The sequence below is a fragment of the Manis javanica genome, chromosome 12 (genome assembly GCF_040802235.1).
Source record: "Manis javanica isolate MJ-LG chromosome 12, MJ_LKY, whole genome shotgun sequence".
NCBI lineage: Eukaryota > Metazoa > Chordata > Mammalia > Pholidota > Manidae > Manis > Manis javanica.
In genome coordinates this window covers 30,821,419-30,835,546 of record NC_133167.1, presented here as the reverse complement: position 1 = coordinate 30,835,546, position 14,128 = coordinate 30,821,419, and the positions used below count along the sequence as shown (strand labels likewise).

At 34.4% G+C, this 14,128-nt stretch overlaps 1 protein-coding gene across 3 annotated transcripts in view; it reads left to right on the top strand.

Moving 5' to 3' along the window:
• Nucleotides 1–14,128, top strand: part of NBEAL1 (neurobeachin like 1) — a 241,124-nt gene that overhangs the window by 198,112 nt on the left and 28,884 nt on the right. For all 3 annotated transcript variants that reach the window (XM_073218321.1, XM_073218319.1, XM_073218320.1), the window contains 3 exons: nt 7,230–7,347; nt 8,409–8,506; nt 10,860–10,976. In XM_073218321.1, the coding sequence (XP_073074422.1) occupies nt 7,230–7,347; nt 8,409–8,506; nt 10,860–10,976 (333 nt within the window). The remainder of the gene's footprint in view (nt 1–7,229; nt 7,348–8,408; nt 8,507–10,859; nt 10,977–14,128) is intronic.

Here is a 14,128-nt window from a genome sequence, read left to right as displayed (position 1 = left end):
TGGCATTTTGATAGGAATTGCATGGAATCTATAGATTGCTTTAGGCAGGATGGCCATTTTGACAATATTAATTCTTCCTATCCATGAGGATGGGATGTATTTCCATTTATTGGTATCTTCTTTAATTTTTCTCAAGAGTGTTTTGTAGTTTTCAGAGTATACGTCTTTCACTTCCTTGGTTAGGTTTATTCCTAGGTATTTTATTCTTTTTGATGCAGTTGTGAATGGAATTGTTTTCCTGATTTCTCTCTCTGCTAGTTCATTGTTAGTGTATAGGAATGCCACAGATTACTGTGTATTAATTTTGTATACTGCAACTTTGCTGAATTCAGATATTAGATCTAGTAGTTTTGGAGTGGATTCTTTAGGTTTTTTTATGTACAATATCATGTCATCTGCAAACAGGGACAGTTTAACTTCTTCCTTGCCAGTCTGGATGCCTTTTATTTCTTTGTGTTGTCTGATCACTCTGGCTAGGACCTCCAGTACCATGTTGAATAACAGTGGGGAGAGTGGGCATCCTTGTCTTGTTCCCAATCTTAAAGGAAAAGCTTTCAGCTTCTCACTGTTAAGTATAATGTTGACTGTGGGTTTGTCATATATGGCCTTTATTATGTTGAGGTACTTGCCCTCTGTACCCATTTTGTTGAGAGTTTTTATCGTGAATGGATGTTGAATTTTTTTTTTTTTTTGAGAGGGCATCTCTCATATTTATTGATCAAATGGTTGTTAACAACAATAAAGTTCTGTATAGGGGACTCAATGCTCAATGTACACTCATTAATCCACCCCCAAGCCTAATTCTCGTCAGTCTCCAATCTTTGAAGCATAACGAACAAGCTCTTACATGGTGAACAAGTTCTTACATAGTGAATAAGTTCTTACATGGTGAACAGTTCAAGGGCAATCATCACAGAAACTTTCACTTTTGATCACACATTATGAACTATAAACAATCAGGTCAAATATGAATATTTGTTTGATTTTTATACTTGATTTATATGTGAATTCCTCATTTCTCCCTTATTATTATTATTATTATTTTTTTTAATAAAATGCTAAAGTGGTAGGTAGATGCAAGATAAAGGTAGAAAACATAGTTTAGTGCTGTAAGAGAGCAAATTTAGATGATCGGGTGTATGCCTGTAGACTAAGTGTTAATCCAAACTAGACAAGGGCAATAAAACATCCACGGATGCAGAAGATTTCTCTCAAAACGGGGGGTGAGGTTCTAAGCCTCACCTCTGTTGATCCCCAATTTCTCATCTGATGGTCCCCCTGCGACTGTGCCTGTCTTAGGTTGTTCCTCCCTTGAGGAATCTTACCCATCTCTGGCTAACCAGTCATCTTCCAGGACCATACAGGGAAATGTAAAGTTGGTAAGTGAGAGAGAGGCAATATTGTTTGAAAAGGTTAGCTTTTTACTTCTTTGCAGATTCATGCCCTGTGACTTTTATGCCCAGCATTTGTCCTGAGGCATCTTTACCACTTGGAAGAATTATGATACTCGGTAAATTCAATATGAGGCACGAATTCTATTTAAGGTTTGTAATTAGGAAGGAAGAAGAAAAGCTATAGGAGTAGCAGACGGAAGATAACATGGGAAGATTGATTATTTCTTTGACATATCTTCTTGTAGAGTAACTTAAGCATGTATAGGTTTTAAACTACTAATTAAATTGTGTACACACATTAACATAATAGGAATACAGTTACATAACCAAAGCAGACCTATAATTACCAGCCATCTCCAGTGAAACCAAGAAAACCAGTTAGGCACCCTAGGCATTTGTGAAAACTTATCTATGATATGGTGGATATTGTCCAACTGAACTTGAACAGTCTGAGAGAAATCAGACAAATTAAAACAACCCATTCCTGTGGACTGTTCACATCCCATGTGTTCTTTTAACAGTAGATAGTCTGTAGTCATAAGATTTGGATGTTGAATTTTGTCAAATGCTTTTTCAGCATCTATGGAGATGATCATATGGTTTTTGTCCTTCTTTTTGTTGATATGGTGGATAATGTTGATGGATTTTTAATGTTTTACCATCCTTGTATCTCTGGAATAAATCTTACTTGATTATGATGGATAATCTTTTTGATGTATTTTTAAATTTGGTTTGCTAGTATTGTGTTGAGCATTTTTTGCATCTATGTTCATTGGTATACTGGTCTGTAATCTTTTTTTGTGGTGTCTTTGCCTGGTTTTAGTATTAGAGTGATGTTGACCTCATAGAAATATTTTGGAAGTATTCCCTCCTCTTCTTTTTTTTGGAAAACTTTAAGGAGAATGGGTATTAGGTCTTCAGTGAATGTTTGATAGAATTCAGCAATGAAGCCATCTGGTTCAGGGGTTTTGTTCTTAGGTAGGTTTTTGATTACCAGTTCAATTTCGTTGCTGGTAATTGGTCTGTTCAGATTTTCTGTTTCTTTCTTGATCAGCCTTGGAAGGTTGTATTTTTCTAGAAAGTTGTCCATTTCTTCTAGATTATCCAGTTTGTTTCCATATAATTTTTCATAGTCTTCTCTAGTAATTCTTTGTATTTCTGTGGTGTCCTTAGTGATTTTTCCTTTCTCATTTCTGATTCTGTTTATGTGTGTAGACTCTCTTTTTTTCTTGTTAAGTCGGGCTAGGGGTTCATCTATTTTGTTTATTTTCTTGAGGAACCAGCTCTTGCTTTCATCGATTCTATTGTTTTATTCTTCTCAATTTTATTTATTTTTTTCTCTAATCTTTATTATGTCCCTCCTTCTACTGACTTTGGGTCTCATTTGTTGCTCTTTTTCTAGTTTCATTAATTGTGAGTTTAGACTGCTTATATGGCACTGTTCTTCTTTCTAAAGGTAGACCTGTATTGCAATATACTTTCCTTTTAGCACAGCCTTGGCTGCATCCCACAGATTTTGCGGTTTTGAATTATTTTTGTCATTTGTCTCTATCTATATATTGCTTGATCTCTGTTTTTATTTGGTCGTTGATCTATTGGTTATTTAGGAGCATGTTGTGAAGCCTCCATGTGTTTGTGGAATTTTTCATTTTCTTTGTGTAATTTGTTTCTAGTTTCATGCCTTTGTGATCTGAGAAACTGGCTGGTACAATTTCAATCTCCTTAAATTTACTGAGGTTCTTTTTGTGGCCTAGTATACAATCTATTCTTGAAAATGTTTCATGTGCACTTGAGAAGAATGTGTATTCTGCTGCGTTTGGGTGTAGAGTTCTGTAGATGTCTGTTAGGTCCATCTGTTCTATTGTGTTGTTCAGTGCCTCTGTCTCCTTACTTATCTTCTATCTGGTTGATCTGCCCTTCAGAGTGAGTGGGTGAGTGGAGTGTTGAAGTGTCCTAGAATGAATGCATGGCATTCTATTTCCCCTTTTAATTCTGTTAGTATTTGTTTCACATATGTGGGTGCTCCTGTGTTGGGAGCATAGATATTTATAATGGTTATGTCTTCTTCTTGGATTGACCCCTTTATCATTATGTAATGTCCTTCTTTGTCTCTTGTTACTTTCTGTGTTTTGAAGTCTGTTTTGTCTGATGCGAGTACTGCAACTCCTGCTTTTTTTTCTCTGTTAGTTGCATGAAATATCTTTTTCCATCCCTTCACATTTAGTCTGTGCATTTCTTTGGGTTTTAAGTTAGTCTCTTGTAGGCAGCATATAGACGGGTCTTGTTTTTTTATCCATTCAGTGACTCTATGTCTTTTGATTGGTGCCTTCAGTCCATTTATATTTAGGGTGATTATTGATTGGTATGTACTTACTGCCATTGCAGCCTTTAGATTTGTGGTTACCAAAGGTTCAAGGTTAATTCCTTACTATCTAAGAGTCTAACCTAACTCACTTAATATGCTGTTACAAACACAACCTAAAGGTTCTTTTCTTTTTCTCCTCCTTTTGCTTCCTCCTCCATTCTTTATATATTAGGTATCATATTCTGTATTCTTTGTCTATCCCTTGATTGACTTTGGGGATAGTCAATTTAATTTTGCATTTGGTTAGTAATTAGCGGTTCTACTTTCTTTACTGTGGTTTTATTACCTCTGGTGACAGCTATTAAACTTTAGGAACACTTTCATCTGTAGTAGTCCCTTCAAAACAGACTGTAGAGGTGGTTTGTGGGAGGTAAATTCTCTCAGCTTTTGCTTATCTGGAAATTGTTTAATCCCTCCTTCAAATTTAAATGATAATCTTGCTGGATAAAGTAATCTTGGTTCCAGGCCCTTCTGCTTCATGGCATTAAATACATCATGCCACTCCCTTCTGGCCTGTAAGGTTTCTGCTGAGAAGTCTGATGTTAGCCTGATGGGCTTTCCTTTGTATGTGATCTTATTTCTGTCTCTGGCTGCTTTTAACAGTCTGTCCTTATCCTTGATCTTTCCCATTTTAATTACTATGTGTCTTGGTGTTATCTTCCTTGGGTCCCTTGTGTTGAGAGATCTGTGCACCTCCATGGCCTGAGAGACTATCTCCTTCCCCAGATTGGGAAAGTTTTCAGCAATTACCTCCTCAATGACACTTTCTGTCCCTTTCTCTCTCCCTTCTTCTTCTGGTATCCCTATAATATGAATATTGTTCCGTTTGCATTGGTCACACAGTTCTCTCAATATTCTTTCATTCTTAGAGATCCTTTTTCCTCTCTGTGCCTCAGTTTCTTTGTATCCCTCTTCTGTAGTTTCTATTTCATTTATCGTCTCCTCCACCGTGTCCAACCTGCTTTTAGTACCCTCCATTGTGCTTTTCAATGATTGGATCTCCGACCAGAATTCATTCCGGTGTTCTTGAATATCTTTCCGTACCTCCATTAGCATGTTGATGATTTTTATTTTGAACTCCCTTTCAGGAAGAATCATAATGTCCATGTCATTTAAATATTTCTCCAGAGTTATATTAATTTTACTCTGGACCATGTTCCTTTGGCGTTTCGTATTTGTATATGGTGCCCTCTAGTGCCAGAAGCTCTACTCTGGAGCTGCTCAGCCCCTGAAGCCATGTCGGGGGTCTCAGGGGAGCGGTATTGGTGCCTGTGGGGAGGAAAGAGCTGTTTTCTGCTTCCTGGCTGAGTAGGCTGAGCACACAGGTATAAGCTTTTGTCCCAGAGCAGCCGGATTTGGATCCATGCTTTCCACAAGTGGCTGGAATCTCAGTCTTTCCAGAAATTCTGCCTGTATTAGCTTTCCAATCCCGTAATCACGCAAGTATTGTGAAAGTACCATGAAATGTAGGTTTGTGCTCCCCGAGCAGATCTCCGGAGCTAGGTATTCAGCAGTCCCAGGCCTTCCACTCACTCTCTGTTCTGTTTCTCTTCCTTCCGCTGGTGAGCTGGGGTTGGGGAAGGGTTTGAATTCTGCTGGGCCACAGCTTTGGTACATTACCCTGTTCTCTGAGGTCTGCTCTTTTCTCCAGGTGTATGCAGTCTGGTGCTGTCCTCTTTCCTGTTGCTTTCTCAGGATTAGTTGCACCAACTATATTTTCTTATTGTATATGGTTATAGGAGGGAAGCCTCTGTCTCTCCTCTCACGCCTCCATCTTTTCACTTCTGTACTTTCTTAATGCTTAAGGCTGTGAACTGTCCCAGCATCGCTTCTGCCATCTTGTAATGATTAAACAATAACAAGATTGGTGCAGATTTAAGAGGAGGGATAGTAAACTCCATCTTTCAGTGGTGGGAATAAGAAAGAATTTGTGACTGTCTTTAATCCACAACAACTGTGTGTTGTATATTCCTTAGCTTTAAGGTCTATTGAAATTCTGCCACTGTAGTGCAAAATAAAATGGTTGTGGCTGTGCTCTACAAATTGTCAGCTAATAAGATTTGGCCCACAGGCAGAAGTTTTCTGATCCCTACATTAAGGCATGAGGCCTGAAGTCCAAAATCTTATTAGTTGTCTTAATCAAATCCGTGTATGGATGAAACTACTCACATGTAGTTTGGATCTGAAGACTGTGAAGTAAAGAGACAAGTTATATGCCCCCACATAACAATAGTGGCTTGACAAGAACAGGAGAATTATAATAGATACTCAAAAGCGTGAGAAAAACAAGATCAACTAGCAATAACTGGTTTATAACAATTGAGAATTCCAGTAGGGACATGCTCTCAGTTTATTTGTGAGGGCCCCAGAGCTATTTCCTGAGAGTGTTTCTCCATGGCTCTTTTGTTTTATCCTTGGGCTTTTGGCCCCCAGCTCTTAATCATTCTCTTTTTCATTAAAAAACCAAACCAAACCACATTGTTTACATGACTGTCTTTGTCAACTTCTCTCCTAACCATAGTAAGTTGGAATCCAAAGGTCTCTCTTCTTTTTGAACAGTTTCTATCTCAGTCTGGATTAATATAATTTCTTTAAAAATTCTATGGGTTTCATATGCATCAACTCTGTTAGTGACACTGATTTAATCATTGACTTAGGCCATTTCTCACTTTGAGAGCTTCTCTCTAATGATCCTGAAAATGAGAAATAATTTTATTTTGAACCTAGCAAGACCTGGTGCCTTTATATATATTTTTAAGTTATGCTTAAAATTTGAACACTTTTTTTTAACTTATCATATTCCTCCAACACTTACCATAGGCAGCTAAATGAAGCCAATTAGCACTTAAAAACATTCTGCTTGGAATCTCCATCCCTATACCCAAGAGTAGGTAACCTTTCTATGTATCATGTGACTAACATATGAGTCCCCTTTTCTCCAGTCTCCAATAATAATTTCCTTACTATCTCTCAAGCCATCAGTAAGAAGTTCTAGGAGGGCCTTCAAACCTCTCTACCTGCCACCCAGTCCACCACTTAGTGATGTAGGCTGCATGGGTGGAGGGGGTTACTTGCAGCCATCTTTAATCAAACCTAGTGTGGTTTCATTGTTTCCTTGAAGTTCTAGACAACTATTTCAATGGAAATTTCACAACAATGATACATTCTACAGCTATTAATTTTTTTATTGTTGATATTTGGACTATTAGAGTATTTCTGTTAATTTTGTTTCCCAATAGGAGATGCATATGAAGTAAATATTAGTAAATATGATGCCTACATTTTACTAGGTAGAGTTTAGTCAACATATGTAGTACATATTGAGTAAGTGTTTAACATGATTTTGAGACAGTTTTCACATTGGTAAGATTTGTTTGTGGAAATGTTTAATTTGCTCTTTTTCGTAGGACTCATGTTACATTATAGTCGGGAGGTATCTCTATAAAGTTTTAAATGTCTTCTTCTTTTAGGAGTCTGAATATGTTTCTGCTCATCTTCATGAATGGATAGATTTGATTTTTGGCTATAAACAGAGGGGGCCAGCTGCAGTGGAAGCCCTCAATGTTTTCTATTACTGTAGTTATGAAGGTATAGACCTATATTCTCTATCTATTGTATTATATTGGTAGAAAGTATTATTTAATCTGTATTTATATATGCAATTTTGAACATAAATATTTAACATGAGAAAAACAACATTTAAAAATAATTTTAGTTATGTTTACTATTGGAAAGATTAACAAAGTTGTTTAAATAGTAGTTAAGAGTAAATATGCCGATCTAATTATAAATGTAAGTTATTAGCATAAAAGTAATTGATCTCTGATCATATGTGTCCTATTCAGTTGGGTCCTACAGTAAATTTTCAGTATTAAATTGTTAGCAGACATTGAAAGAACTGTAAATAAAAAAATTCTTCAAATGATAAATAAGATGACATTCTAATGTTTAACTCAGAGTCAAGAACATTTTCTGAAGGCTTTGAAAAACTTAGAGGTAGTTTCTTTTCTAATCGTTTAGAGCTGGTAGTTCTAAAGACTGAATAATGTGAAATTATGTAAATCTGAGCAGAGGCCACATGAGTTTTGGTAGACAAGTGTGTTTTTACCTTACCATATTCATTTGATAATAGTTTTTTGTGGGGGGCAGCATAGCATAATGGCTAGGAACATAGACTTTGAAATCCAACTTACCTAGTTTAGACAATTAATAGCCACACAACAGTCCATATTAAGTATGGATGGATATAATCAATTAACCAGAATGTCACCTTTCCCAACAATTGTTAGATAAGCAGTAGCTTATAGCATTATTTTTTTGTGGTTATTACACTTGTTTCTGCCTGACTATCATGAAGAAAACAATTAGGTGCACTATGAGTACAGTTTGTATTTTTCTAAGAGAAATTTTTATAGACTAACAGTGAACTTTTGTTAAAATATTTTAGTTCTAAATAGTGGATAGAATTTTTGTTTATACATGTTTAATGTTTGAAACTTTACTGTGTTTTTAAAAGTGACCTCTTTTACAGTGTTTTTATTAATTGAATAATGGAATGATGTTTTGTTGAAAGTATCTGATCAGTCTTAGTTATGTGGCTTGCTGATTTGTTTACCCTCTAGAGAACTGACTTCTTCTCCTGGTTTTAGGAGCTGTGGATCTGGATGCCTTAACAGATGAGAAGGAAAGAAAAGCCTTAGAAGGGATGATTAATAATTTTGGGCAAACACCTTGTCAACTGTTAAAGGTGAATCATAAAGGTTATTGATTACATAAGCAGTCTAGAATTTAATTGCTAAGAAATAGTGTGACCAGTATTTTCAAGGATTTTAATGATTAAAACCCTTATTTTAGAATTAGCTAGAATTTAGGAACAGTTATATTGCCACATAAAAAATACAGGTTTAAATGATTGTTCCTATTTTGGAATAACAAAATATTGCAGTCAAGATCCACATATACAGTTAATTCTTTCAAGTCACAGAGGATTAATATTTACTCAGAAAGCCAATCATTTCTAATGCATATAATTGTTGAATCACTGTTGCACCCCTGAAACCAATATAATATTGTGTGTCAACTATTCTTCAGTAAAAAGCAAGCAAACAAACCAGTCATACTATTTTTTTATTTCTGAGAAAGGAAAATGTGAGTTGAAGGCCCTCTTGTCAGGGGAGATATTACTCCCTCCCTTATTTAAATGGAGGCATTCTAACTGTTACCAGTTAGATTGTGCCATTAAAACTGCCCTTAAAATGGGACTTGCTCCATATATAAGACTTCTAGTAGCTGACACCAGCCCCAAAATGGTAATTACCATGCAGAGCTCAAACCCAGTCCTAAGAATCAAACTATAGAATTTATAAACATAGAATCAAATTATAAATATTACTATATTTCTTTCCCCATAACAGTATCTGAAGTTAAATTATTATTTTCCTCATTGCATAGTTTTATATTTTAGTAGTTAATCCAATATTAGTTTTCAAAGATATCTTGATTTTATTAGTCTATCAATTCAAAAATGAGTAATATACAATAATATACCATTTATTAAGTCAGTGTTTTCTTATGCAGACATTGTGCTAGGTGATTTACAGTAAATTTCCACTTATCCTCATTTTTCACATGATGAAGCCAAGCCTAATAGAAATTAATACCTAGCCTACAAACCTTACAGAAATCAAGTACTTTTTCCAAGTTTATACTGGGCAGGATTTGGATGCATGCCTATCTAACTCCAAAGCCTTCTGCCATGCCATGTTTCCTCTGAATCAATAGCTATTAAAAGCCCCTTTAAACTATATGGGCTGTTACTTATATCCTAATTTTGGTACTTTTTTCTTCGGTTGTGTATTTATCCATCTCCTCACTTTATTATAAATATGTTAAAGGCGGCAACCTTCTCATAATCATCTTTGTATCTTTCTTACATATATTATATATGCAGTAAATAATTGTTGAATTGAAATCTCCACAGCTATTACAGCAACAGTGTATTGAAACTCTGGTTTATAGATGTACTTCTGTTATTTCAGTTATGGGACTAAGCTTTACAACCCTTAGGAACAGTTTATTTGACACCTCCAGCATTAGTTTTCATAGAACAGTCATATTTTAAACCAATGCTGATACATATAGTCTATCCCTTAACTGCTGATAGATTCAGAAAGCAAAAGTAACAAAATAAAATAACTTCATTGGGCTTTGAAATAAATTCTGTAAAATTTTTTTACCAGGTTTACTTTTTTTTTAACAGGAGTAGTGCTAATTAGTTTTCATCACCATAAAAATAAAGTGAGTAATACATGGATAATTGACCTAAATATTTAAGTATGTGACAGCTCATATCTATTTCCTAAAATCGAATCTTTTGTGGTGGAGTTAGAAGAATCCTATTCTTAGAATTCTATTCTATATTTTAACTGTGCGTTTGGAATGTTAATTTGATTCATCATTATTTTTTATTTATAAAAATAATATTCTATATCTCTGACATTAAAGTTAAAGAAGAATAATTCAGTTCATTTGAAAAGAACTGCAGCAATTCCCATAATTTGATTCTGATAGTATTGACATTTTGATCTCATTTTTGAAATTAAAGATTCATCCATATTAGAAATTTTGGCTTTTGAATATTGCATTTAATTTTGCCATTTATTAACCATCTGTCATATTTAAATAATGTGCTAGGTGATGAAAATTCAAACATGATTAAGACTTGTTTTCTGACTTTAAGACACCTATTGCCAGTTGTAGAAGATAGACCATGAACAACCATATATAATCCAACACAAATAAGTACTAAATAAAATACTAAAATAAGATGCTGAAGAAAATAATAAAAGAGAATAATTAACTCTGGCTTAGAGATTCAGGAACAACATCAGTAAGAAAAGCTTTAAAGTAGAAATAGAATTTCTCTAGAAATGAATTGGGTAATAACTCTGTTGAGGGAATAGTGTGAGCAAGGGCCTGGTGTTGTCAACAGTGCATGGTATGTAATCCCTTGTAACTAGAGCCCAGTATGTATGAAGGAATACAGTGAGAAATGTTTTAATATAATTGTGGAATTCTTTTTCCTTTAAATTGTTTTGAAGGGACCACATCCTCCTAGATTATCAGCAGAGGAAGCAGTACAGAAGCAGACCAAAACAGATACTTCAACCTTAAACCTCTTTCAGCACCTCCCTGAACTCAAGTCATTTTTTATAGAGGTAATATCCACTTTGGTAATATCAAAAAGTTTTTTCTGTAAAGCAATTACAACTGAAATACCTCAATGTTCCTTTTATTCTTTAATGGAGGGTGTAAATTATCATACTTAATCCCAAATAGTAAGTGATACTGCAATAATAACATTCTTGGATTTTTAAAACAATCTTATTGAAATCTTTTGTTTGCTGCTGAGTGGTACTTGAACTTTTTACCTGGCTTGCTTTCTTCTACTTCACATTTTCCTGACAAGGAAGAATATATAGTTTGATTTAAATTGCTTCTTGTGATAGCTGAGATGATATGCAAAGGGTGTCTAAAAATTTCTTAATTAATGTTTGTTGGTATAAAATATGGCCCAGTGAGTTTGATTGTTAATTGTTAATACCAGAAGAAATAGACATATAAAACAAGATAGATAATGCTGTAATTGAGTTTCTTCAAAGTTAAATGTTTAAATGTACATACTGAATTACTTTTAATAGTTCAGAATGTAAATATGAAATGCATTCAGACCTATGAATTTGGTAAGGACAGACAATATTAACTCTTTTGGCAAAAAGTAAAAATGATAATAAAGTTATTAAGAATAGAGGCAAGAAATAGTAATAGCATGGGATAATGGCAGTATAGAGAGAGCTTGAACCCACCGCTTCCCACCTTCAGACTAAATCTACACCTATACACGTAGAAGTTCATCTTGAGGAAGAACTGAGGCCCAGGTGAGCACCTTGTGTTCAACAAGGGATTGAAAGATCACATAAAAGTAATGAGACAAAGAAGGACATTTTATAAAAACTAAGGGCACGGTCCAGCAAGAAGATATAACAATTGTAAATATCTATGCACCCAGCAGAAGAGCACCTGAATATATAAAGCAAACATCAACAGACATAAAGGGAGAGATTGACAGGAATGCAATAATAATGAGAGCCTTTAATACCCCCCACTTCAATGAATAGATCTTCCAGATAGAAAATCAATAAGGAAACTGGATTTGAATAACACATAAGACTAAGTGGAATTAATAGATATATATACAAAACATTACATCCAAAACTAGCTGATATACTCTTTCAAATGTACATGGAACAGTCTCCAGAATAGATCACATGTGAGGCCACAAAGCAAATATTAATAAATTTAAGATGATTTAAATCATATCAAGCGTCTTTTCATACTACAATGTATGAAACTGTAAATCAATTACAAGAAAAAAATGGAAGAGGCGCAAACACATGGAGGTTAAACAGCATGCTACTAAACAACCAATGGCTCATCAAAGAAATCAAAGAAGAAATCAAGAAATATTTGAAGGATAATCAGTGTAGAAATACAGTAGTTCAAAATCTTTGGGGTGCATGAAAAACAACCCTAAGAGGGAAGTTTATAATAATACAGGCCTCGCTCAAGATGCAAAAAACACCTCAAATAAACAATCTAACCTGACACCTAAAGGAACTAGAAAAAGAACAATAAAGCCCAAAGTAGTAGATGAAAAGAAATAACAAAGATCAAAGTGGAAATAAGTGAAATAGAGACTAAAAAAACTACATAAAAGAGCAGTGAAACTAAGAGCTGGTTCTTTGAAAAAATAAGCAAAATTGATAAATCTTCAGCTAGACTCATTAAGAAAAAAAGTGAGGGCTCAAATAAATCAGAAATGAAAGAGAAGCAGTTACAACTGAAACCACAGAAATACAAATGATTATAAGAGTATTATGAAAAATTCTATGCCAACAAATTGAACAACTTAGAAAAAATGGAAAAATTCCTCACAACATACAATCTTCCAAGACTGAATCAGGAAGAAATAGAAAAATTGAACAGACCAGTTACTGGTAATGAAATTGAATCAATAATAATAATAAAAATATCTCCCCCAGAAAAAATCCCAAGACTGTATGACTTCACAGGTGGGTTCTGTCAAATATTTAAAGTAGAGTTAATACTTCTCCTACCAAACTATTAAAAAAAAACAAACAAAGAAGAAAGAAGACTTTTATATTCATGCTGTGAGACCACCATTACTAATACCAAAACCAGAGGACACTACAGACCAAAATCCTTAATTAACATAGATGCAGAAATCCTTAACAAAATACTAGCAAACTGAATTTAAATATACATGAAAAAGATCATTCACCACGATCAAGTTAGATTTAATATCCACAAATCAATCCATGTGATATACTACATTAATAAAAAGGAAGATAAAAAACATATCATCTCAATAGATTCTGGGAAAGCATTTGACAAAATTCAATACTCTTTTCAAGATAAAAACCCAACAAAGTGGGTATAAAGAGCATATATCTCAAGATAATACAAGCCGTGTATTACAATCACACACCTAACATCATACTCAATGATGAAAAGCTAAAAGCTTTTACTGTAAGATCAGGAACAAGACAAGGATGCTCACTCACCATTTTTATTCACCATAGTGCTAAAAGTCAGACACAGCAGTCAGACAAGAAAAAGGAATATAATGCATCCAAGTTGGTAAGGAAGAAGTAAAATTGTCACTGTTTGCAGATGATGTGATACTATAGAAAAACCTAAAGATTTGATTAAAGAAACTATTAGAATTAATAAATAGATTCAGTAAAGTCACAGGATACAAAATCTATGTACAGAAAGCTGTTTTATTTATATATACAAATAGTGAACTAGCAGAAAGAGAAATTTAAAAATCAATCCTATTTACAGTTGCATCAAAAAGAATAAAATATCTAGGGATAAATCTAACCAAGGTGGTGAAAGACTTGTATTCTGAAAACCATAAAATATTGATGACAGAAACTGAAGACAATACATATGGAAAGCTATTCCATGCTCATGGATAGGAAGAATTAATATTGTTAAAATGGCCATACTGTCCAAAGCAATCCACAGAGTCACTGCAATCCCTATCAAAATGGCAGCTCACTAAACTGGAGTTGGTAATCCTAAAATTTGTATGTAACTGCAAAAGACCCCAAATAGCTAAAGCAATCTTAAGAAATAGCAAAGCCAGGGATATTATGCTCCCTGATTTCAAACTGTTCTGCAAGGATACAGTAATCAAAACAGTATGGAATTGGCACAAGGTCAGATACATAGATAGACCAATGAAATAGAATAGAGAGCCCAGAAATAAACCCACACTTAT